General features: G+C 50.0%; 1 protein-coding gene across 1 annotated transcript in view; it reads left to right on the top strand.

Annotated features, from left to right (window-relative positions):
- The first annotated feature begins 15,913 nt into the window (after positions 1-15,913).
- sdr42e2 (short chain dehydrogenase/reductase family 42E, member 2) overlaps positions 15,914-22,129 on the top strand; it is a 26,914-nt gene continuing 20,698 nt past the window's right edge. The window contains exons 1-2 of the mRNA XM_038820890.1: positions 15,914-16,110; positions 20,426-20,521. Of these exons, the coding sequence (XP_038676818.1) occupies positions 15,943-16,110; positions 20,426-20,521 (264 nt within the window). The 5' untranslated portion in view covers positions 15,914-15,942. The remainder of the gene's footprint in view (positions 16,111-20,425; positions 20,522-22,129) is intronic.

Below are 22,129 nucleotides of genomic sequence, written 5' to 3'. Positions count from 1 at the left end.
TGGGGATGTAGATCAGGATGGATCTAAACAGGAAGAGGTACCTCGGCAGCACGTTCATTTTGATCGTCTGGACTCTCCCCGCAAGGGAGGGTGGGAGTGTGTTCCATCTTTGCAGGTCCTTTTTTACTTCCTCCGTCAGACTGGTGAGGTTCCATTTGTGGATCCCTTTCCAGTCGTGGGCTATTTGGATCCCCAGGTAGCGGAATTTGATTCGGGCTTGTTTAAACGGCAGTCCCGTTAGTGCTGCCCCACCTACTTGTGGGTGTACCGGGAAGATCTCGCTTTTGTTCATGTTGAGTTTGTAGCCCGAGAAGGGCCAAACTCTTTCAGGAGCACGTTGATTCCGTCCATGCTGCTCTGTGGGTCCGAAATGTAGAGGAGCAGGTCATCTGCATAGAGTGAGACTCTGTGCTCTCTGCCACCCCTTTGGATCCCCCTCCAGCTTTTTGCCGCTCTGAGTGTGATTGCTAGTGGCTCGATCGCTAGGGCGAACAGCAGCGGGGCAGTGGGCATCCTTGTCTGGTGCCCCTGTGCAGCTGGAAGTATCAGGAGTTGGTATTGTTGGTCTGTACGCTCGCCATGGGAGCGTTGTATAGGAGCTTTACCCAGGAGGTGAACCCTGTTCCAAGCCCGAACCCCTCCAGTACCTCTGAGGTATTTCCATTCAACTCTGTCGAAGGCTTTTTCTGCGTCCAGGGAGACGATCACCTCTGGTGTTCTCTCCCCAGAGGGGGTCATTATCACGTTCAGCAGGCGCCTGATGTTCGAGGTAAGCTGTGTACCTTTGATGAAGCCCGTCTGGTCCTCTGTGACCACCTCAGGTACACAGTCTTCTAGCCTTTTGGCTCGGATTTTGGCCAGTATTTTGGCGTCTGCGTTCAGCAGTGAGATGGATCTGTATGACACACATTCCATTGGGTCTTTGTCTTTCTTGGGTATCAGCGAGATTGAGGCCTGTGCTAGCGTGGGTCACAGTGTGCCCCAAGATTGCGAGTCTGTGAACATCTCCCGCAGGTGCGGGGTCAGTGCTGTCGCAAATTTTTTGTAGAAGTCCGCTGGGAATCCTGTCCATGATCTCTCCCAGTGCTAGTGGTGCTTCCAGGCCCCAGTTTCTGCCCTCCCCCACGACTGGTATATCCAGTCCATCTATGAACCGTTTCATCCCAGACTCCCCCATTGGGGGCTCTGAGGTGTACAGACCTTGGTAGAAGGCCTTGAAGGTTTTGTTAATCTTTTCTGGTTCTGTTTCTAACGTGCCTCTGGTATCCCTGATTTGTGCAATTTCTCTGGTGGCTGCCTGCTTTCTCAGCTGGTGTGCCAACAGGCGGCTGGCTTTGTCTCCGTGGTCATATAGGGTCCGACATGCCTGGCGGAGGTGGTGCACTGCTTTCCTGGTGGAGAGTACATCAAAGTTCCTTTGTAGCTCTTTCCTCTCCTCCAGGAGCTCTACGGTCGGGGCCTCGGAGTATTTACGGTCTACCTCCAGTATGGAGTCGACCAGCTTCTGCCTAGCCGCCCTTTCCTCCCCATCTCTTTGCGCTTTGAAAGCAATGATTTCCCCTCTTCATACAGCCTTTAGCGCTTCCCAGAACATGGAGGGTGAGACCTCCCTGTTCTGGTTATTCTCTGTGTACTCTGCTATGGCCCGCGATATCCTTTCATTGTCAGCTTGTGAGGCACCGTCCAACCTCCATGTGGGGCGCTGGGCCCTGCCCATCTCTAGCCGCACATCCATGTAATGTGGAGCGTGGTCTGATATCACATTTGCGGAGTATTCCACTTTGTCTATCCCCGGAAGCACCGTTTTCCCCACCACAATGAAGTCAATTCTGGTGTATACGTTGTGTACTGGGGAGAAGAAGGAGAATTCCTTCTCCCCCGGGTGGGCGAACCTCCAGAGGCCCACCGCTCCCATCTGCTCCATAAAGTGACTGAGTTCCCTTGCCATGCTTGAGGTTTTCCCCGTTTTGGGGTTTGATCTGTCTGTCTTTGAATCCTGTACACAGTTGAAGTCCGTTTCCCCCCCCCCTGATTAGTCGATGCGTCGCTATGTCCGGGATTTCTGCCATGGTCTTCTTGATGAAACTCGTGTCGTCCCAGTTGGGTGCGTACACGTTAACTAGTATTACCAGTGACCCATCCAGGGGTCCGCTGACCATGCATCAGGTGAAGCATAAAGAAGATGTGTGAAGAGATCAGATCAGTCCATAAGAGGGTCGTTTAGGAGTCTGATATTAAGGGATATAAGTCATTTATATAAATTGTCAAAAGTTGAGGCCCCCAGCATCTTGCCAATCAGAAAATGATGTATTTATGTCTACTCTCTGCTTCCTGTCAGCTTGTCAATCTTCTACCCATGGCAATATGTTACCCAGAAACCATGTTCTGCAATAACCTTTGATGTGGCACCTTATCAAATGCCTTCTGGAAATCTAAGTACAGTACATCCACCGATTCCCCTTTATTCAAAGCACAGGTTACTTCTTCAATAAATCAGTCAGCCATGATTTCTCTTTCACAAAACCATGTTGACTCTGCCTGATTGCACTGAATTATTCTAAGTGCTCTGCTTTAACATCTTTAATAAAGTTTTGAACATTTTCCCTGTGACAGATGTAGTTTCCTCTTTTCTGTCTCCCTTTTTGAATAAAGGAGTTATAATCATTATTTTCTAATCAAATAGAACCTTCCCCAAATCTAGTGAGTTTTGAAACCAATGCAGCAACTATGTCACTAGCCACTTCTGTTAAGACCCCAGGATAAAATCCATTGGCCTGGGGACTTGTCAGTCCACAGCTGCAATCATTTGTTCAGTGCCACTTTCCTGTTGATTATAATTTTCTTGAGTTCCAACCCTCCCTTCTATTTCCTGATTTGCAACAATTTTTTGCATGTTTTTTGTATCCTCTACAGTGAAGCCAGATGCAAATTACTTGTTCAATATATCTTCTCCTTATTTTCCATTATTAATTTCCCAGGCTCATTTTCCGCTGGGCCAACGCTGACTTTATTAATGCTTTTTTAAAAAAGTATTTTTTAAAATCATCTATCCAATCTTCTGACCTGGCTCCCATCTGTGCGCAATTAAATGTTCTTTTGTTTAAGTTTAATACCAATGATGGGTTCTCACCTTGGAATTTTTCTTTCTCATTCGAATGTATATATGAACCAAAGTGCACTGGATGTGACATGTTGCATCCAATGTGATTCTCTTCTCTTAAAGTTGGTGAGCACCACACTATAAAATCTTAAAAATTCAGGCTAAAACTAATTTTATTTTATCGGTGGATAATTGCACAGAAGCAGAAAGTTGCAGCTAGTTACTGGTGGCACTGTGATTTTAAACAAACTTGGAACTGCAAGTTAAGACAACCAAACACGGGTGTAATAAAACAATTTCCTAATTATGTTTTTAATTTAGAGTACCCAATTTTTTTTTTTCCAATTAAGGGGCAATTTAGCGTGACCAATCCACCTAGCCGGCACATCTTTTTTGGATTGTGGGGGCGAAACCCACGCAAACACGGGGAGAATGTGCAAACTCCACATGGACAGTGACCCAGGGCCGGGATTCGAACCCAGGTCCTCGGCGCCGTAGGCAGCAATGCTAATTTCCTCATTATAATTAGTTTTGCTTTGTGCAAGACAATTATTAGCACTTTTATTTTGAAATAATAACAACAAATACTGACACTCCAGCTGTGGAGCGAGATTTCATATTCCAGGTCGATGACCTTCCATCAGAAAACCAGTCAAGTAATCCTGCTTCATTTGGTAAGGGCCCGTAGGAGATTGGGGCGTGGAGATGTGTTTTCAGTGCAATACCCAAAGCTGCAGGAGTAATTCAAATTCCTCCTCCTTCCTCTCTCTAACTGTGTGTAAGCTGAGTAGAATGACCTTATGTAGTTATTCAGGTAACACGGATGAGGGACCCCTGTGCAGTAAATACGGTAACAGGAACAGTTCCACGCCTCTAGAAATATTAGCCGTCACTTGGGGAATTGTAAACCTTTTCCTGCAACTTGCAAGACCTTGCGATTTCGGGGCGACAGGTAAGAATTTGTTTATTAACAAAAAGCACAAGCGGCCCGTTTAGGTACATGGTGGGTGCATTAAACTTAATAACGTTTTGCTCTCATTGCTGATAATCAGATGCTGTAGGTTCACATCAGATCCAGCGACCTCGCGAATGAGGGGATTTTGTATGTTTGCAGTAAGGAGCATTGTTTGAATAGAGACAAGGTGACAGGTTGGATAGCAGTACACTCCGTTGAAGATTTGAAAATCTCCTCCATCTGTCACCACCCCCCCGGAAATAAATCATCGTTGGAAGAAGGATCTGAGCATTGAGAACAATTTACCCTTCATAAATTGGTAGTCTACACCTTCCCTGTTATGTCAAAGACTTTACATAGCAATTGATGCAGACAATCTGTTGCGGGGCTAATTGGAATGAAGGTGAATGATACATTAGTCGACGCTGTCACTTCAATTCATGGTGATGGATTCCGGTAGATTTGAGCTACATCTCTGGTGGGGAGGTATGTGGTTGCACCTTTCACATGGGAGGCAGGTTGGATGTGCTGTGCCATTTGGAGGACTGGGTAAGTGTGATGATGGATTGTGACTCTATCTCTTGTGCAGGGCAGGTGGGTAGTCTACAAATTCAACTACATTTACCTCCTTCCTTCGGACAGCCAAGAGATGTGTCCATGTTATTGAGTGTCTCACTGTAACAGAGTGAGAGTCGGCAAATGTTCCGACAGGGGCCTGTTCAAAAATAATTTGGTCACTTCCGGTTGCGGCCATGCTTAGCTAGGTCGCACGTTCGGCAGCTCCCGCCAAGAACGGACTTTTGGGCCCTTTTGAGGAGCCCCAGGAGCACTGGTATGACGGTTCCCAGTGTGGGAAGGTGATAGTAAGGTTCCCCCAGCACTGTATGGAGTGGGCCAGGAGTGGCGCGATCAAAAAAGTGGTTTTGGAGCAGCAAAGAGAGCGGGGGAGGAAAAGCAAGATGGCGGCGGAGATCAAGCAGCATGGGCGCAGTGGTCGCGGGAGCAGCAGGAGTTCCTCAAAAACTGCTTTGCGGAGCTGAGAGTAGAAATGCTGGCGCCTAGGGCAGCACGGTGGCACAGTGGTTAGCATTGCTGCCTACGGCGCTGAGGACCCGGGTTCGAATCCCGGCCCTGGGTCACTGTCTGTGTGAAGTTTGCACATTCTCCCCGTGTCTGCGTGGGTTTCACCCCCACAACCCAAAGATGTGCAGGATAGGTAGATTGAACACTCTAAATTGCCCCTTAATTGGAAAAAATAATTGGGTACTCTAAATTTATTAAAAAAAAAAGAAATGCTGGCGCCAATGAAGGCGTCGATAGAAAAGCTGGTGGAGACCCAGAAGGCCCAAGGGGCGGCGATTCGAGAGGTTCGGCAGAAGGCCTCAGAGAACGAGGATGAGATTTTGGGCCTGGCGGTGAAAGTGGTGGCGTACGAGGCGCCACACACGAAGTGGCAGGAGAAGTTTGAGGACCTGGTCGAGGAGGAAGAATCTTCGGATTCTGGGTCTCCCTGAAGGAGTGGAGGGGTCTGACGCTGGGGCATATGTATTACAATGCTCAACACGCTGATGGGCGTGGGAGCTTTCCCGAGGCCCCTGGAGCTGGATGGAGCTCATCGAGTCCTGGCAAGGAGGCCCAAAGCCAACGAGCCGCCAAGGGCTGTAGTGGTGAGGTTCCACCGCTTGATGGACAGAGAGTGAGTCCTGGGATGGGCGAAGAAAGAATGGAGCAGCAGGTGGGAGAATACGGAGATCCGTATCTACCAGGACTGGAGTGCGGAGTTGGCCAAGAAGAGGGCTGGCTTTAATCGGGCCAAGGCGGTTCTCCATCGGAAGGGGGTGAAGTTCGGGATGCTGCAGCCAGCGCAATTGTAGGTTACGTTTCTGGACCGTCACCACTATTTTGAGACGCCAGATGAGGCGTGGACCTTTATTCAGACTGAAAACTTGGACTCGAACTGAGGGTTTGTTGTGGGGGGGTGCTTACTGTATTGTGGGGGTGTTCGTCTTGAGGTTTTGGGTTGGGAAGTGGGGACATGGGAGGGGTGAGTGGATGTGATGTGGGAGCTGTGTGAGAGTGTGAGGGCTGTGTGAGAGTGTGAGGGCCGTGTGAGAGGGTGGGGGCCGTGTGAGAGGGTGGGGGCCGTGTGAGAGGGTGGGGGCCGTGTGAGAGTGTGGGGGCCGTGTGAGAGTGTGGGGGGCGTGTGAGAGTGTGGGGGCCGTGTGAGAGTGTGGGGGCCGCGTGAGAGTGTGGGGGCCGCGTGAGAGTGTGGGGGCCGCGTGAGAGTGTGGGGGCCGCGTGAGAGTGTGGGGGCCGCGTGAGAGTGTGGGGGGCCGTGTGAGAGTGTGGGGGGCCGTGTGAGAGTGTGGGGGCCGTGTGAGAGTGTGGGGGGCCGTGTGAGAGTGTGGGGGCCGTGTGAGAGTGTGGGGGCCGTGTGAGAGTGTGGGGGCCGTGTGAGAGTGTGGGGGGCCGTGTGAGAGTGTGGGGGCCGTGTGAGAGTGTGGGGGCCGTGTGAGAGTGTGGGGGCCGTGTGAGAGTGTGGGGGCCGTGTGAGAGTGTGGGGGGCCGTGTGAGAGTGTGGGGGGCCGTGTGAGAGTGTGGGGGGCCGTGTGAGAGTGTGGGGGGCCGTGTGAGAGTGTGGGGGGCCGTGTGAGAGTGTGGGGGGCCGTGTGAGAGTGTGGGGGGCCGTGTGAGAGTGTGGGGGGCCGTGTGAGAGTGTGGGGGGCCGTGTGAGAGTGTGGGGGGCCGTGTGAGAGTGTGGGGGGCCGTGTGAGAGTGTGGGGGGCGTGTGAGAGTGTGGGGGGCCGTGTGAGAGTGTGGGGGGCCGTGTGAGAGTGTGGGGGGCCGTGTGAGAGTGTGGAGGGGCCGTGTGAGAGTGTGGGGGGCCGTGTGAGAGTGTGGGGGGCCGTGTGAGAGTGTGGGGGGCCGTGTGAGAGTGTGGGGGGCCGTGTGAGAGTGTGGGGGGCCGTGTGAGAGTGTGGGGGGCCGTGTGAGAGTGTGGGGGGCCGTGTGAGAGTGTGGGGGGCCGTGTGAGAGTGTGGGGGCCCGTGTGAGAGTGTGGGGGGCCGTGTGAGAGTGTGGGGGGCCGTGTGAGAGTGTGGGGGGCCGTGTGAGAGTGTGGGGGGCCGTGTGAGAGTGTGGGGGGCCGTGTGAGAGTGTGGGGGGCCGTGTGAGAGTGTGGGGGGCCGTGTGAGAGTGTGGGGGGCCGTGTGAGAGTGTGGGGGGCCGTGTGAGAGTGTGGGGGGCCGTGTGAGAGTGTGGGTGGCCGTGTGAGAGTGTGGGTGGCCGTGTGAGAGTGTGGGTGGCCGTGTGAGAGTGTGGGTGGCCGTGTGAGAGTGTGGGTGGCCGCGTGAGAGTGTGGGGGGCCGCGTGAGAGTGTGGGGGGCCGCGTGAGAGTGTGGGGGGCCGCGTGAGAGTGTGGGGGGCCGCGTGAGAGTGTGGGGGGCCGCGTGAGAGTGTGGGGGCCGCGTGAGAGTGTGGGGGGCCGCGTGCGAGGGTGGGGGCCGCGTGAGTGTGTGGGGGCCGGTCTGGCAGGTGCAGGTCCCCGCTGATGAAGGGGCTTGGAGGCCGGGGGTCAGGGAGCTGGGACGAGGTCGCAGAAAAAGGAGCTGCGCCATTGGGGGCGGGGCCAGCTCGGATGGAAAGCGCGGGCTTTTTCCCACGCTAAGGAAGGGAGGGGTGGGTCCTGGGGGGAAGGGTGGTGCTGGAGGAGAGCGCATATTGATCGGCAGGGGGAGGTAGGGGGTCGTTGGAATGGCGGGAGTGGCCGGGGTCAGGAGTCAGCTGACTTACGGGAGCGTAATGGGGGGAGCAGAATGGCTGGACGGTGGTCTGGCGGGGGGGGGGGGGGGGGGGGGGGGGAACTGGGTTGCTGCTGTATTGGCCAAAGGAGAGCTGGAGGTAGAAGAGGGAGTCAGGGCGGGGGTCCGCCGCCTGGGGGACTGGAGGGTGCAGGATGCACGGGCACGTGGCTGGCCTAAAAAAGGGGATGGCTAGTCGTCAGTGGGGGGGGGGGGGGGGGGGCGAGTAGCCCCCTGATCCGGCTGATAACATGGAATGTGAGGGGCCTGAATGGGCCGGTCAAGAGGGTCCGGGTGTTCGCGCACTTAAAGGGACTGAAGGCACACGTGGTCATGCTTCAGGAGACACACTTGAAGGTGGCAGATCAGGTCAGGCTGAGAAAGGGATGGGTAGGGCAGGTCTTTCACTCTGGGCTGGATGCGAAGAATAGAGGGGTTGCGATACTGGTGGGGAAGCAGGTGTCGTTCGAGGCGATGAATATTGTGGCGGATAATGGAGGTTGATACGTGATGTTGAGTGGTAGGTTGCAGGGGACGCGGGTGGTACTGGTGAACGTTTATGCCCCGAATTGGGATGATGCCGGATTTATGAAACGTATGTTGAGTCGGATCCCGGATCTGGAGGCAGGGAGCTTGATAATGGGGGGGGGGGACTTCAATACTGTACGGTCCTGGACCCAGCACTGGACCGTTCCAGGTCCAGGACAGGTAAGAGGCCGGCTTCGGCCAAGGTGCTCAGGGTGTTTATGGACCACATGGGGGGAGTGGATCCATGGAGGTTTGCTAAGCCGGTGGCCAGAGAATTTTCTTTTTTTTCCCACGTTCATAAAGCCTATTCCCGGATAGATTTCTTTATAATGAGTAGGGCACTAATCCCGAAAGTGGAGGGAACGGAATATTCGGAATAGCCATCTCGGATCACGCCCCGCATTGGGTGGAGCTGGAGCCGGGGGAAGAGAGGGACCAGCGCCCGTTATGGCGCCTCGATGTGGGACTGTTGGCAGATGAGGAGGTGTGCGGGCGGATCCGGGGGTGTATTCAAAGATACATGGAGGCCAACAATAATGGGGAGGTGCAGGTGGGGGTAGTCTGGGAGGCGTTGAAGGCGGTGGTTAGGGGAGAGCTAATTTCCATTAGGGCTCATAGGGAGAAGAGAGAGAGGAGGGAGAGGGAGAGATTTGTGGGGGAGATATTAAGGGTGGACAGGAGCTATGCAGAGGCCCCCGGGGAGGGGCTGCTTAGGGAGCGACGAAACCTCCTAATGGAATTTGATCTATTGACCACGGGAAAAGCAGAGGCGCAGTGGAGGAAAATGCAGGGGGCGGTATATGAGTATGGGGAGAAGGCGCATACTCTGGGGGCGCTGGTGACGGCCCTGGCAATTGAGCCTCTGGCCATGGCACTGAGGGAGTCTAGGAACTGGAGGGGATTGGTCCGGGGGGGGGGGGGGGGGGGGGGGGGAGGGTGGGGGGGGGGGGGAGAGGAACACCGGGTGTTGTTATATGCTGATGGCCTGCTGTTATATGTTGCAGACCCAGTGGAGGGGATGGTGGAGGTTATGCGGATCCTTGGAGAGTTTGGGGACTTTTCGGGTTATAAGCTCAACATGGGGAAGAGTGAGCTCTTTGTGGTGCACGTGGGGGACCAGGAAAGGGGGATAGACGAGCTTCCGCTGAAGAGGGCGGGGAGGAGCTTTCGATACCTGGGGATCCAGGTAGCTAGGAGCTGGGGGGCCCTGCATAAGCTCAATTTGGCACAGTTGGTGGAACAGATGGAGGAGGATTTCAAGAGATGGGATATGCTGCCACTCTCCCTGGCGGGTAGGGTGCAGTCGGTCAAGATGACGGTCCTCCCGAGGTTCCTCTTTGTGTTCCAGTGGCTTCCCATCCTAATCCCCAAGGCTTTTTTTAAACGGGTAAGCAGGAGCATTATGGGATTCGTATGGGGGAATAAGACCCCGAGGGTGAAGAGGGTGTTTTTGGAGTGTAGCAGGGACAGAGGGAGGCTGGCGCTGCCGAATCTATGTGGCTATTATTGGGCAGCTAATGTTGCAATGATCCGGAAGTGGGTAATGCAGGGAGAGGGGGCGGCGTGGAAGAGGCTAGAGGTGGCGTCTTGTGTGGGTACGAGTCTGGGGGCGTTGGTGACGGCACTGTTGCCGCTCCCAACGACAAGGTACACCACGGGTCCGGTGGTGGCGGTGACTCTGAAGATCTGGGGGCAGTGGAGGCGAGGTGGGGGCCTTGGCCTGGTTCCCGATACGATAGAACCACAGGTTCATTCCGGGTAGGATGGATGAGGGGTTTCTGAGCTGACATCGGGCAGGGTGTTGGAACCAACAATTCTACGGACACGTGCTTGTAGGATTAGAATAGCGGTTTTAATATACTTACAACAGAGCCAGCCTGTTAGCCGTTGAACTTTCGGTGAACTGGCCGGCTGACCCTGTGGCACAGATCTTTATACAGCAGCCCCCGGGAGAGGAGTCCTGGGCGGAGCCAAGGGAGAAGCCCAGTACAACTCTCGAGTATTCCCAGAGCTACTCCCCTGGTGGTCAGGTAGTGCAACTGCACTTACAATATAAATACATATATATACAGATTATAATCGTGTGTGAATCACATTCACCACACAGGGATTAAAAGAATGGGAGACCTATTCATCGATGGGACATTTGCGAGCCTAGGGGCGCTAGAGGAGAAATTTTGGTTACCTCCCGGGAATGCTTTTAGGTATAAGCAAGTGAGGGCGTTTGTGAGACGGCAGGTGAGGGAATTTCCGCTGCTTCCAGCGCAAAGGATTCAGGACAGGGTGATTTTGGGCGTATGGGTTGGAGAACGCAAGGTCTCGGCGATCTATCAGGAACTTCAGGAAGTGGAGGAGGCCTCGGTGGAGGAGTTAAAGGGCAAGTGGGAGGAGGAGCTCGGGGAGGAGCTGGATGAGGATCTGTGGGCTGATGCCCTGAGTAGGGTTAATTCCTCCTCCTCTTGCGCCAGGCTCAGCCTAACACAGTTTAAAGTTGTTCATAGGGCGCATATGACGGGGGCAAGGATGAGTAGGTTCTTTGGGGTGGAGGACAGGTGTGCAAGGTGCTCGGGGAGCTGAGCAAATCATGCCCATATGTTCTGGACGTGCCCGGCGCTGGAGGGGTTCTGGAGGGGCTTTGCGAGGACTTTGTCCAAAGTGGTGAACATCCGGGTCAAGCCGAGCTGGGGGATGGCATTATTCGGGGTATCGGATGGGCCGGGAGTGCAGGAGCCGAAAGGGGCCGGTGCTTTGGCCTTTGCGTCCCTGGTAGCCCAGCGGAGGATCCTACTAATGTGGAGGGACGCGAAGCCCCCAAGCGTGGAAGCTTGGATCGACGATATGGCCGGGTTCATCAAGCTGGAAAGGATAAAGTTTGCCTTGTGAGGGTCTGTGCAGAGGTTCTCCAGGTGGTGGCAACCGTTCCTAGACTTTCTAGCGGAACGTTAGGTGGAGGTCAACAGCAGCAGCAACCCGGGGGGGGGGGGGGGGGGGATTGTTGTTTTTTTTGGGTTTAGATTAGAGTGGGCCGTTTTCCTTACTGGCGTGTTTATCTGTGAGATGGGGGTTATTGTATTTTGTTGGAAATCCCATGTATAATTTCTACTTGTTTTGTGCTTTATCCTTTTTTCTGTTTGGAGTGTTTTGTTGAAAATTTGAATAAATATATATTTTTTTTAAATAATAATTTGGTTATATTTGCTTAAACAGAAGGAGAAGGGTGAGATTTGGTCAGACTCCCATTTCCAACTTTTAACTTGAAATGGTAAAACCTGTTGTCTGTAAATTCTCAGAAACTTCGACCAGTTTATTAATAAAACATTTTACCCAGGTGCCCTTATTTGTGAGATGGACAAAGGACACACACAGTTTCATGATGTAACCCAAATTTATTGACAAATACGCTGGGTAGGGTCTCTGGATGTCTCCTTATCTCCCTCTTCCAGAAGCTTCAATGACTCTCAATGAGGTCACAGTGGGGGTCACAACACCCAATGAAGTTGCTGATTGCAACTCTGCAGGACACCAGGAACTCCCCTCAGAGAACCATCCCCAGATGCATTGTCTGCAAGTAACCTTATCACATATAAGATGACCCAGGTGTCAGAACGTCTTGCTTCATCTGGGCAATCCACAGCAATCGATCCATTTGAATGGGGCCGATTATCTTCTGATGTCCTATTTACAGGACGAGTCCAGAGTTGTCCCAACCATCTGTCTCTGTCCAGTAGATGCGAGTTTGGCTATTTAACTTCCCATCAGGCCTGTTCATGGTTCTGACTGTGGCTTTAATTGAAAGTGTCCAAATCTTTATCGGCCTAAGATTCAGGCCGTTGGTCATTTTATCAGACTGTATTCTGTTAAGTGACAAATGTGCTTTGAACTTCCTCCATGATCTTGCCCTCGTTACCTCTGTAATTTCTCCCAGCCCTTGTACCTTGTGACTCTAATTCTGGTCTCTTGTGCATCTCCAATTTTATCGCTACAACTCCAAACCCAGGGCAGCACGGTGGCGCAGTGGTTAGCATTGCTGCCTCACGGCGCCGAGGTCCCAGGTTCGATCCCGGCTCTGGGTCACTGTCCGTGTGGAGTTTGCACATTCTCCCCGTGTTTGCATGGGTTTCGCCCCCACAGCCTAAAGATGTGCAGGGTACTCTAAATTTAAAAAAAACAACTCCAAACCTCTGGAATTCGCTCTCTAAACCACTCGGCCTCTCTATCTCATTTCCCTCCTTTAAAACTTACCTCTTTGACCAAACTTTTAGTCTTTTGCCTTGATGTCTCCTCGTGTGGTCCAGTGACTAATTTTGTTTGAAACTGCTCGAGCGAAGCACCTTGGGAGGTTTTGTACATTAATGGTGCAAGTTGTTGTTAAAATTACTCTCTATAATGTGTGATTTGCTTTATTAGGATTCTCTGCTGGCTTTTATACAGTATATTATTGTAACATACACAGAATCAGAGAATGGTTACAGCACAGAAGGAGGTCATTTATCCCATCTTGTGCCATGTGGTTTCTCTGCGAGAACAAAGCAGCTAATCCCACAATTTACTCCAACCATTCCTCAATTTCCACGTTGTCTCTCTAGTTCCTTGACAATTCACATTCAGTTCAGTTTCCCTCCTGACTGAGTGGAATATTGCACCAAACGTCTTAAATATTTGTTTAAAAGTGGCACGCTGGGGCAGTGTTAGCACTGCTGCCTACGGTGCTGAGAACCCGGATTTGATCCCGGCTCTGGGTCGCTGTCCTTGTGGAGTTTGCACATTCTCCCCGTGTCTGCGTGGGTTTCACCCCCACAACCCAAAGATGTGCAGGGTAGGTGGATTGGCCACGCTAAATTGCCCCTTAATTGGAATAAATAAATAGATAGACAGACAGACAAACAAAATATGTGTTCACAAATATTGCTTTGGTTATGTGCTTCATTCAAGTACCCAGTCTTCACCGAACATCCCTTCTGAAGGTACTGACACATTGCAGGAGTTCTCGTCCAACAGGATTGAGCAACTCGCCTTCAAGTGGTCATTTTTCACGTGTGAGCCAGGATACTCTCTGTCTCCAGAACATTTAACTAATGAGGCACATTTAATCGATGTGTACTTCTTAAAAGTTCATTCATGCAATATATAATAAGTATAATAGGATTTGCAGTATATAATAAGAGGTCGTCAGTATATAAAGAAACTCAGTGCTGCACTCGCCTTGGGAGACCTGTACAACAATCTCACCCAAACACAAACCCTTGCCCAAACCGAACCTCAAATAAGTACGCCCACTCCGCACGCTCAAACGCTTTCTCTGCATCCATTGACACGATCACCTCCACCTCCTGGCTCCTTGAGGGCATCATTATCACATTCAATATCCTCCGAACATTGGCCAATAGCTGCCGTCCCTTCACGAACCCCGTCTGGTCCTCCCCTATCACCCCGGTACACAATTCTCTATCTGCACCTTTGCCAATAGCTTTGCATCAACATTTTTCAACAATATCGGCCGGTACGACCCACACTGTTCCGGGTCTTTGTCTTTCTTCAAAATGAGCGAGATGGAGGACAGCATGGCGGCACAATGGTTAGCATTGCTGCCTCATGGCGCCGAGGTCTCAGGTTCGACCCCGGCTGGGTCACTGTCCATGTGGAGTTTGCACATTCTCCCCGTGTTTACGTGGGTTTCGCTCCCACAACCCAAAGATGTGCAGGTTAGGTGGATTGGCCGCGCTAAATTGCCCCTTAATTGGAAAAAATGAATTGGACACTCTAAATTTATGAAAAAAATTTGAGTGAGATAGAAGCCTGACACAGCGTGGGGGGGGGGGGGGGGGGGGGGAGAGCGAGTGCTCACCCCTGCATCAATCCCACACAATCCATCACCTCCCCCAGTCCAATCGGGACCACCAGACCCTGCACCCCCCCCCCCGCCTCATCCACCGTCGGGAACGCCAGCCCCACCCAGATACCGTCACATACCCTCACCCCTGCTGGAGGCTCCAAACTGTAGTTTCTGATAAAAAGCCTCAAACATCCTATTTACCTTCCCTGTTGACACTAGCCCAAACTCCATTTGGAGCTTCTGTCTCTCCTTCAGTAGCTCCTCCTCAGGCGCTGCCGAATATCTCCTGATCTTTGGCTGCTAAGTGTGGAGTGAGGTTGGCATATCTGAGATCCTCCTGTTGAGTTTGCCTCTACATTTGGCCACGGTGGCCATCCACAAGTCAAGATTAAACATTCTGTGTGTGTGTGTCTTTTTCTATGCCTGAGTGGCAGTGGGGATGGAGCATATAGTGACCATTGGTACGCCTGAGGCCTTCCATGAATAATGGGCATCACTGTGTGGATTGCAGTGGATAGTTGACATCAGTAGTAACATTCTTATGTAAGTTTAGAAAGTTTATTTCATCCCTAATTTTGCTTAAGAAGGCAGTGGTGAGTATCCTTCTTAAACTTCTGCACCATCCAGTACACATATACCCACAGTGCTGTCAGGGAGGGAGTTCCAGGATTTTGCCCCAGCACCATTGGAGGGATGGCGATATAGTTTCAACTTAGGATAATGTGTGGCTTCGACATGAACTTGCAGATAGTGGTGTTCCCAAGTGTCTGCTGCCTTTGCCCTTCCATATAGCAGAGGTCACAGGTTTGGAAGGTGCTGCCACAGACACCCTGACGTGTTGCTGTAGTGCATTTTGTAAATGGCACTACGCTGCTGCCACTGTGAGCCAGTGTCGGAGGGAACGAATGTTCAAGGTCGTGGATGAGGTGCCAATGAAACAGAAAGTTTTTTCCTGGATGGTGTTGAGCTTCATCAGTGTTGTTGGGGCCACATTCAACCAGGTAAATGAAAATTATTCCATTCCACTCCTGACTTGTGCCTTGCAGATAGTGGACAGACTTTGGGGAGTGAGGAGATGAGTTACTCGCTGCAGAATTCCAAGCCACTGACTTGCTCTTGAAACCATTGTATTTATATGGTTGGTGTAGTTAGGTTTCTGGACAATGGATATTGGTGGTGAGGGGTCCAGCAATGTTAATGTTGTTGAATGTCAAGGGGAGGTGGTTGGATTCCATTTTGTTGGAGGTGGTCTGTTGTTTAGCATTTGTGTGGTGTGAAAGTTAATTGCCACGTATAAGCCCAAACCTGAATGTTGTCCAGTTCGTCCTGCATGTGAGCACAGACTGCTTCAGTATCTGAGGAGTTACTGAGTTTTGATTGTTGTCTTTATTAGTTGTGCCCTTTTACAAAGTTTTATTGGCTTCTGGGGTAGGGGTGAGGGGGGGGGGGTGCTTTTGATGACCTTGGGACAACCTTCTGACTTTGTATTGGTTATTTTAGATAAGGCATCCTGACTCTTTTTGCCATTAATCAGGTTTTGTGTTGTTCCTCAGTGGCTGATTCGGTTGGGGTGATATTTTGAAAGGAGACAACATCGGCTTCCTCCGTAAGCGATTCTCAAATGGAGTTTTGCAAGGTGAATCCAACAGGTGGCAGCACCAAGCACAGGTTGAATGGAATGGTACCCCACTGGTCAAAGTCACACAGCCGCTCAATCGATGGACGCATGAGACAGCCGAACAGGAAGAATTCCAGGAGAGCTCTGGTGACAGGGGGTGCTGGATATTTTGGGTACAGGCTGGGCTGCACCCTTGCCCAATCTGACGTGTCTGTTATCCTTGTTGACATACACAAACCAAGATGGTGTCTTCCCAAAGGAGCTGTCTTCTTGCAGGTAAGTTAGTTATTTCACCACTTAACATTGACTACAATGAAGTCAGACTTCGAGGATAATGAACACATCCACATTCCTCGTTTATCCATGCATAATATCCCCCTATACTTTTATTTGTGAATTCTGTGTTCTGCAGCATGTAGATGTTCGTTAGTAATAAGGAGATTGATCTTCAACATCAAAGAATTCAGGTATGAGGAGAGAATAGAGGTGGATTTTTCAGCAGTGAGAGTAGGTCTAATAGAGATATATTAGATATAAAATGAGGTAAAACAGATAAATCTAGATGGTACTTCAAATTAAATTGACACCGTTGGGCAAGAAGCAAAGATTTGATTGAGAGAAAGAACAAATTCACATTGACGACAGGAAATTCTTCACTCAAAGGGAAATCAATACAGGTAATGGACTGTGGGTAGGTTGGGAGACAGAAGCACTGTGATTATTTGAAACAATTCAATGTTGTGGTACTGGGACTAGAGGGTCTTTTTGGATGTATGAATGGGCTAATATGGGCCAAATGACCTTCCCCCCTTGTACAGCGGTTAGCACTGCTGCCTTACAGCACCAAGGACTCGGGTTCAATTCCGGCCTTGGGCGACTGTGTGTGGTTTGTACTTTCTCCCCGTATTGCCGTGGGTTTCCTCCGGGTGCTCTGGTTTCCTTCCACAGTTCTAAGATATGCAGGTTAGGTGGGGTTATGGGGAGGGGGGGGGGTCCTAGGTACGGTTCTTTTTCAGAGGGTTGGTGCAAACACGAAGGGCCGAAGGGCCTCGTTCCGCACTGTAGAAATTCTATATTCTTAATGTCTTGTGACATTCAAGCACTCTGAGGTCTAGCACAGTTCCAACCTGACTTCCATAAATGCGCACTTTCTAGTTCGTTGTCACGAAAGTCACCAGATAATTGCACATTATTTCTGCCGCATGATGTATATCGAAGCATCTTCAGAATTATTTTTTTATGTTGACCTGGGACAGTGCTTTGCACCATAGCAGCACGGTAGCCTTGTGGATAGCACAATTGCTTCACAGCTCCAGAGTCCTAGGTTCGATTCCGGCTTGGGTCACTGTCTGTGCGGAGTCTGCACATCCTCCCCGTGTCTGCGTGGGTTTCCTCCGGGTGCTCTGGTTTCCTCCCACAGTCCAAAGATGTGCAGGTTAGGTGGATTGGCCATGATAAATTGCCCTTACTGTCCAAAATTGCCCTTAGTGTTGGGTGGGGTTACTGGGTTATGGGGATAAGGTGGAGGTGTTGACCTTGGGTAGGGTGCTCTTTCCAAGAGCCAGTGCAGACTCGGGCTGAATTGCCTCCTTCTGCACTGCAAATTCTATGATATAACTAACACCTTGAAAGCCTCCAAGAGGGAAATTAAAGCATAGGCCTCCTCAATGCAGCCTCTTAAATCTGATTACCAGCAAATATGGATCACATTGTATTTACTGGAAACATGTCGATTGGTCCTAGGGCAGATCAAAGGTACATGCCCATGTTTGCTGTTAATATTGACTTAATTGAAATGTATTCATAGAGATTTAGCTCGGGAGGCAATGCGTGTTAATAGTTACTTTGATTAGAATGATAGTTACTTTGATTGATGGCCTTTCTCCAAATTAATTTATCCAGTTAAGAGCAGGACAATATTGTGCTGTTGCTGCAATAAACATTCTGTCGAATTACCGAACAAGGGAGTAAGTGAAAGCTGACGTTGGTGTTGGCAAACAATCATTATGTTCTTTTGCATCATTTACATAAATGAATCAAAAGTAGCTTCATTTAGTTTTAATTTTAGTTTTAGTATAAAAGTTTTAATTTAATTGAAGTGACTTTCTGAATGGTTTTGCTGCTGTGTCTGAAATGAGTTCACTTGTTCCCATTTGTGGCTCCTTGTATTGATGAAACCCAAATGTTTCAATGTTCTGGAAGCCAGACAACCAAGGGCTGACCACATCTATTTTGCAGGAGTAGGTGGTAAGTACATAAGAATGAACAAAGGCCTCGCAGCACACTAGGGCTGTCCCTGGAGCCTCTGCTGTCCACCCCATAATATCGGGCGGCACAGGAGCACAGTGGCTAGCACTGTTGCTTCACAGCGCCAGGGACCCAGCTTCGATTCCCAGCTTGGGTCACTGTCTGTGTGGAGTCTGCACGTTCTCCCCGTGTCTGCGTGAGTTTCCTCCGGGTGCTCCGGTTTCCTCCCACAAGTCCCGAAAGATGTGCTTGTTGGGTGAATTGGACATTCTGAATTCTCCCTCCCTGTACCCAAACAGATGCTGTAGTGTGGCGACGAGGGGATTCTTCATTGCAGTGTTAATGTGGGGTCCCCCCCCCCCCCCGCAACCACCACCCACCCAACGCATAATTTCCACATTTGGTTTTTGGACATGTCCATCTTCAGAGAGTCCCACCTCTACACTCCTGCTATTGGCTGCCTGACATGCTCCACCTTCACAGACACCCACCTTCCCACAACCAATTGGATAGCAATCAGACTCTCTGTCACCTGATTGGATGATACTTGGCTGTTAATCAAACAGACGTTTTCTCCCCTCATCTCCAATTTATTTTTTATTTTTAAAATAAATTTAGAGTACCTAATTCTTTTTTTTTTTCAATTAAGGGGCAATTTAGCATGGCCAATCCACCTACCCTGCACATCTTTGGGTTGTGGGGGTGAGACCCACACAGATACGGGGAGAATGTGCAAACTCCACACGGATAGTGACCCAGGGCCGGGATTCGAACCCGGGTACTCGGTGCCGTGAGGCAGCAGTGCTAACCACTGCGTTACCGTGCCACCTTCTCCAATGTTTTTATAGCCAATAATGGGAATGATTAAACACATGCCATAATTTTTAATGCTGCTAAGATTTCTCTCCCAGCTATTGCTGGCAGCAGTGTCCTGGAGATTTATAGCTAATACCTGGAGAATCTAGGATAATCCCAAATGAATGGCAACTCCAGTCTGTGCAGTAACAGCGAAGAATTTGAAAGGAAGTGTTGGCAACCCGATTTCCAACCAGTTTTTTTTTGTCCATTTCTGAAGATGTTACTGAAGAAAGCATTAAACTCGTCATTCACGATCTATTATCCAATAGAACTGAGTGACTAGCAGCAGGTTTAAAGCATAAACTGCCCACCTTCCCAATCATCCATCCAAATGTTCATAAATGTCAACTCCAATCTCCTCTCGTCTGCCTTAATGCAATCTTACAACCACAGATAGACTGCACTTATCCTAACTATATAGGGTGGCACAGTGGTTAGCACTATTGCCTCACAGCACCAGGGACCCCAGTTCAATTCTGGTCTTGGTGACTGTCTGTGTGGAGTTTGCACTTTCTCCTCATGTCTATGTGGGTTTCCTCCGGATGATCTGGTTTCCTCTCTCAGTCCAAAGATGTACAGGTTAGGTGGATTGGCCATGATAAGTTACCCCTTAGAGTCTAAGGGTGTGCAGGTTGGGGGAAGTTATGGGGTTACAGGGATAGGGCAGGGGTGTTGACCCAGGTTGGGTGCTCTTTCGGAAGGGTGGTGTGATGGGCCCAATGGCCTCCTTCTGCAGGAATTCTATTTCTAGTACATCATTCCTTTACTCAGGTGATTGCTGCTTCATAGATATAAAATGTTTGGGTATTCATGATTACCCACCAATGTCTCCCCTGCCCTTTACTGGAGATAATAGAACATTCCACAGTCCAAAGATGTGCAGGTTAGGTGGATTGGCCATGCTAAATTGCCCTTAGTGTCCAAAAAGGTTGGTTGGGGTTACTGGGTTACGGGGATAGGGTGGAGGTGTGGGCTAAAGTGGGGTGCTCTTTCCAAGGGCCGGTGCAGACTCGATGGGCCAAATGGCCTCCTCCTGCACTGTATATTCTATGATCCACATGTTGAAGCTGAATTGGCGTGGGCGGCATGGTGGCCCAGTGGTCAGCACTACTGCCTTACGGCGCCGAGGTCCCAGGTTCAATCCTGGCTCTGGGTCACTGTCCGTGTGGAGTTTGTACATTCTCCCCGTGTCTGCGCGGGTCTCACCCCCACAACCCAAAGATGTGCAGGTTAGGTGGACTGGCCACGCTAAATTTGTCCCTTAATTGGAAAATAATAATTGGATACTCTAAATTTATAATAGAGGAAAAAAACGCTCAGAATTCTGAACCACTCTATCCTACTAGTTTGTTTAATATTTTGTCTGCATATCTATGTTAATTGTCTGCCTCAGGGATCTAATACATTTCTTATCTACCCTTGATTCTAAAATTCTAAAACCACCAGGGCGATTGATCTAACACAAATAATTCCCATCATTTTGCAGAGTGACATTAGGGATTATGATGCTTTGTATCAGGCCTGTGAGGGGGTCGATTGTGTTTACCACGCTGCATCCTACGGCATGTCAGGCACGGAACAGGTGAGTGTTGCAGCCACGTTCAGGTAATGGGGAAGGAGCAGGGTTTTCATCTCAGGTACTTGATCATAGTTGGTTTCTCAAATGATACCTCGGTAGTTGGGGGGGTTTGGTGGTAAATGAAGTGGAGAGCTCATGTTGATCTTGTGTTCCAGTCCTGGAGTGGGGCTTGATCCCTCAATTGTCTGACTTACAGGCCAGAGTGCTATTTACTGAGCCCTGAGAGTTCTATACTGTCAGGAGTGCTGCCATTCAGTCGAGTCATTAAACCAAGGCCCCATCTACCCTTTCAGGTGGGAATTCTTTAGAGGAATGTAAAGTGGGTATTAACAAGCAAATTACAGCGGATGTTGGAATCTGAAACAAAAACAGAAAATACTGAACAATCTCAGCAGGTCTGACAGTATCTGTGGAGAGAGAAGGGAGCTAACGTTTCAAGTCTGGATGACCCTTTGTCAAATTGGCCCTGGCAATCATCCCTCAATCAACATCACAAAAACATTATCTGGTCATTATCAAATTGCGCATTGCTCTTTACTGTGTAATACTGGCCGTCTTGTTTCTTACATTACAGTGCCAATACTTTAAAAGTAATTGATTGGCTGTAAAGCTAACTTGGGGACATCCCGAGCTTGTGAACGATGCTGTAGAAATACAAGCCTTTCCTTTTCTGTCCTATACCATTCCTTTTGTAAATTAACTTGTTGGCTTGGGATCTCCAGGAATAGAATATCATTTGACACAAATTCCCTGAACCAAAGTGTAGTCTGTTTCCTGCACGCCGTGGTTCCTCTATCTTCACTCAAGCAGCGAATAAATTACACTCCTTCATGAAATTTTAATGCAGCTCCTTGGTTTCCCTGCAGTTACCTGAAAGATGCTTGGCCGTTTTGGAAAATAATCTTTTAATAATTGAAGAGTGGCTGTTTGTGGAGGGCAGGCATTGTCTGACATCTGATGATTTCTTAATCTGTCGCCGATGGTTTTGAGTGACCCCATTAGAAGGAGGATCAGATTCTGTGTTTGGCTCCTGTCCAGAGGGTAAGGATTTGCAGCCGGATTGATTTCACGGAGCGCCAGAGCTTTCCCAAGTCATCAATCCTCACACATCAATAAGGGCTGGCAGGCTGTTCCACCATGTGAGGCATCCCAGATGAGTTCAATCCTCTCCTCACTCACTTGCAGTCACTCGGTTGCGATGAGGAGCAGGAAACCCTCCCTCCTTTCCCTCAGAGACACGGATGTCAATAAAACAATGAAATGCTGCAGATGCTGAAAATCGGGAATGAAAACACAAAATGCTGGAAATACATAGCAGGACTGTGGAGAGAAAAACAGTGAACATTTCAAATTGAATATTAGCTGCAAAGCAATAGTGTGGACTGGCCTGAATGTTTAGCTCACAGGGCTAATCGCTGGCTTTGAAAGCAGACCAAGGCAAGCCAGCAGCACGGTTCGATTCCCGTAACGCTGGAATGTGGCGACTAGGAGCTTTATTTGAAGCCTACTCGTGACAATAAGTGATTTTCATTTCATAGTGGCATTTTGATGGGCTGTAATGGGTGAAGGAGGACTGTGTTGTAATTCAGGGAAGGAGTGACATTGAGAAGT

Source organism: Scyliorhinus canicula, chromosome 15 (assembly GCF_902713615.1).
Source record: "Scyliorhinus canicula chromosome 15, sScyCan1.1, whole genome shotgun sequence".
Lineage (NCBI taxonomy): Eukaryota > Metazoa > Chordata > Chondrichthyes > Carcharhiniformes > Scyliorhinidae > Scyliorhinus > Scyliorhinus canicula.
The sequence above is the reverse complement of the archived record's forward strand: the minus strand, read 5'-3'. Positions and strand labels throughout refer to the sequence as shown.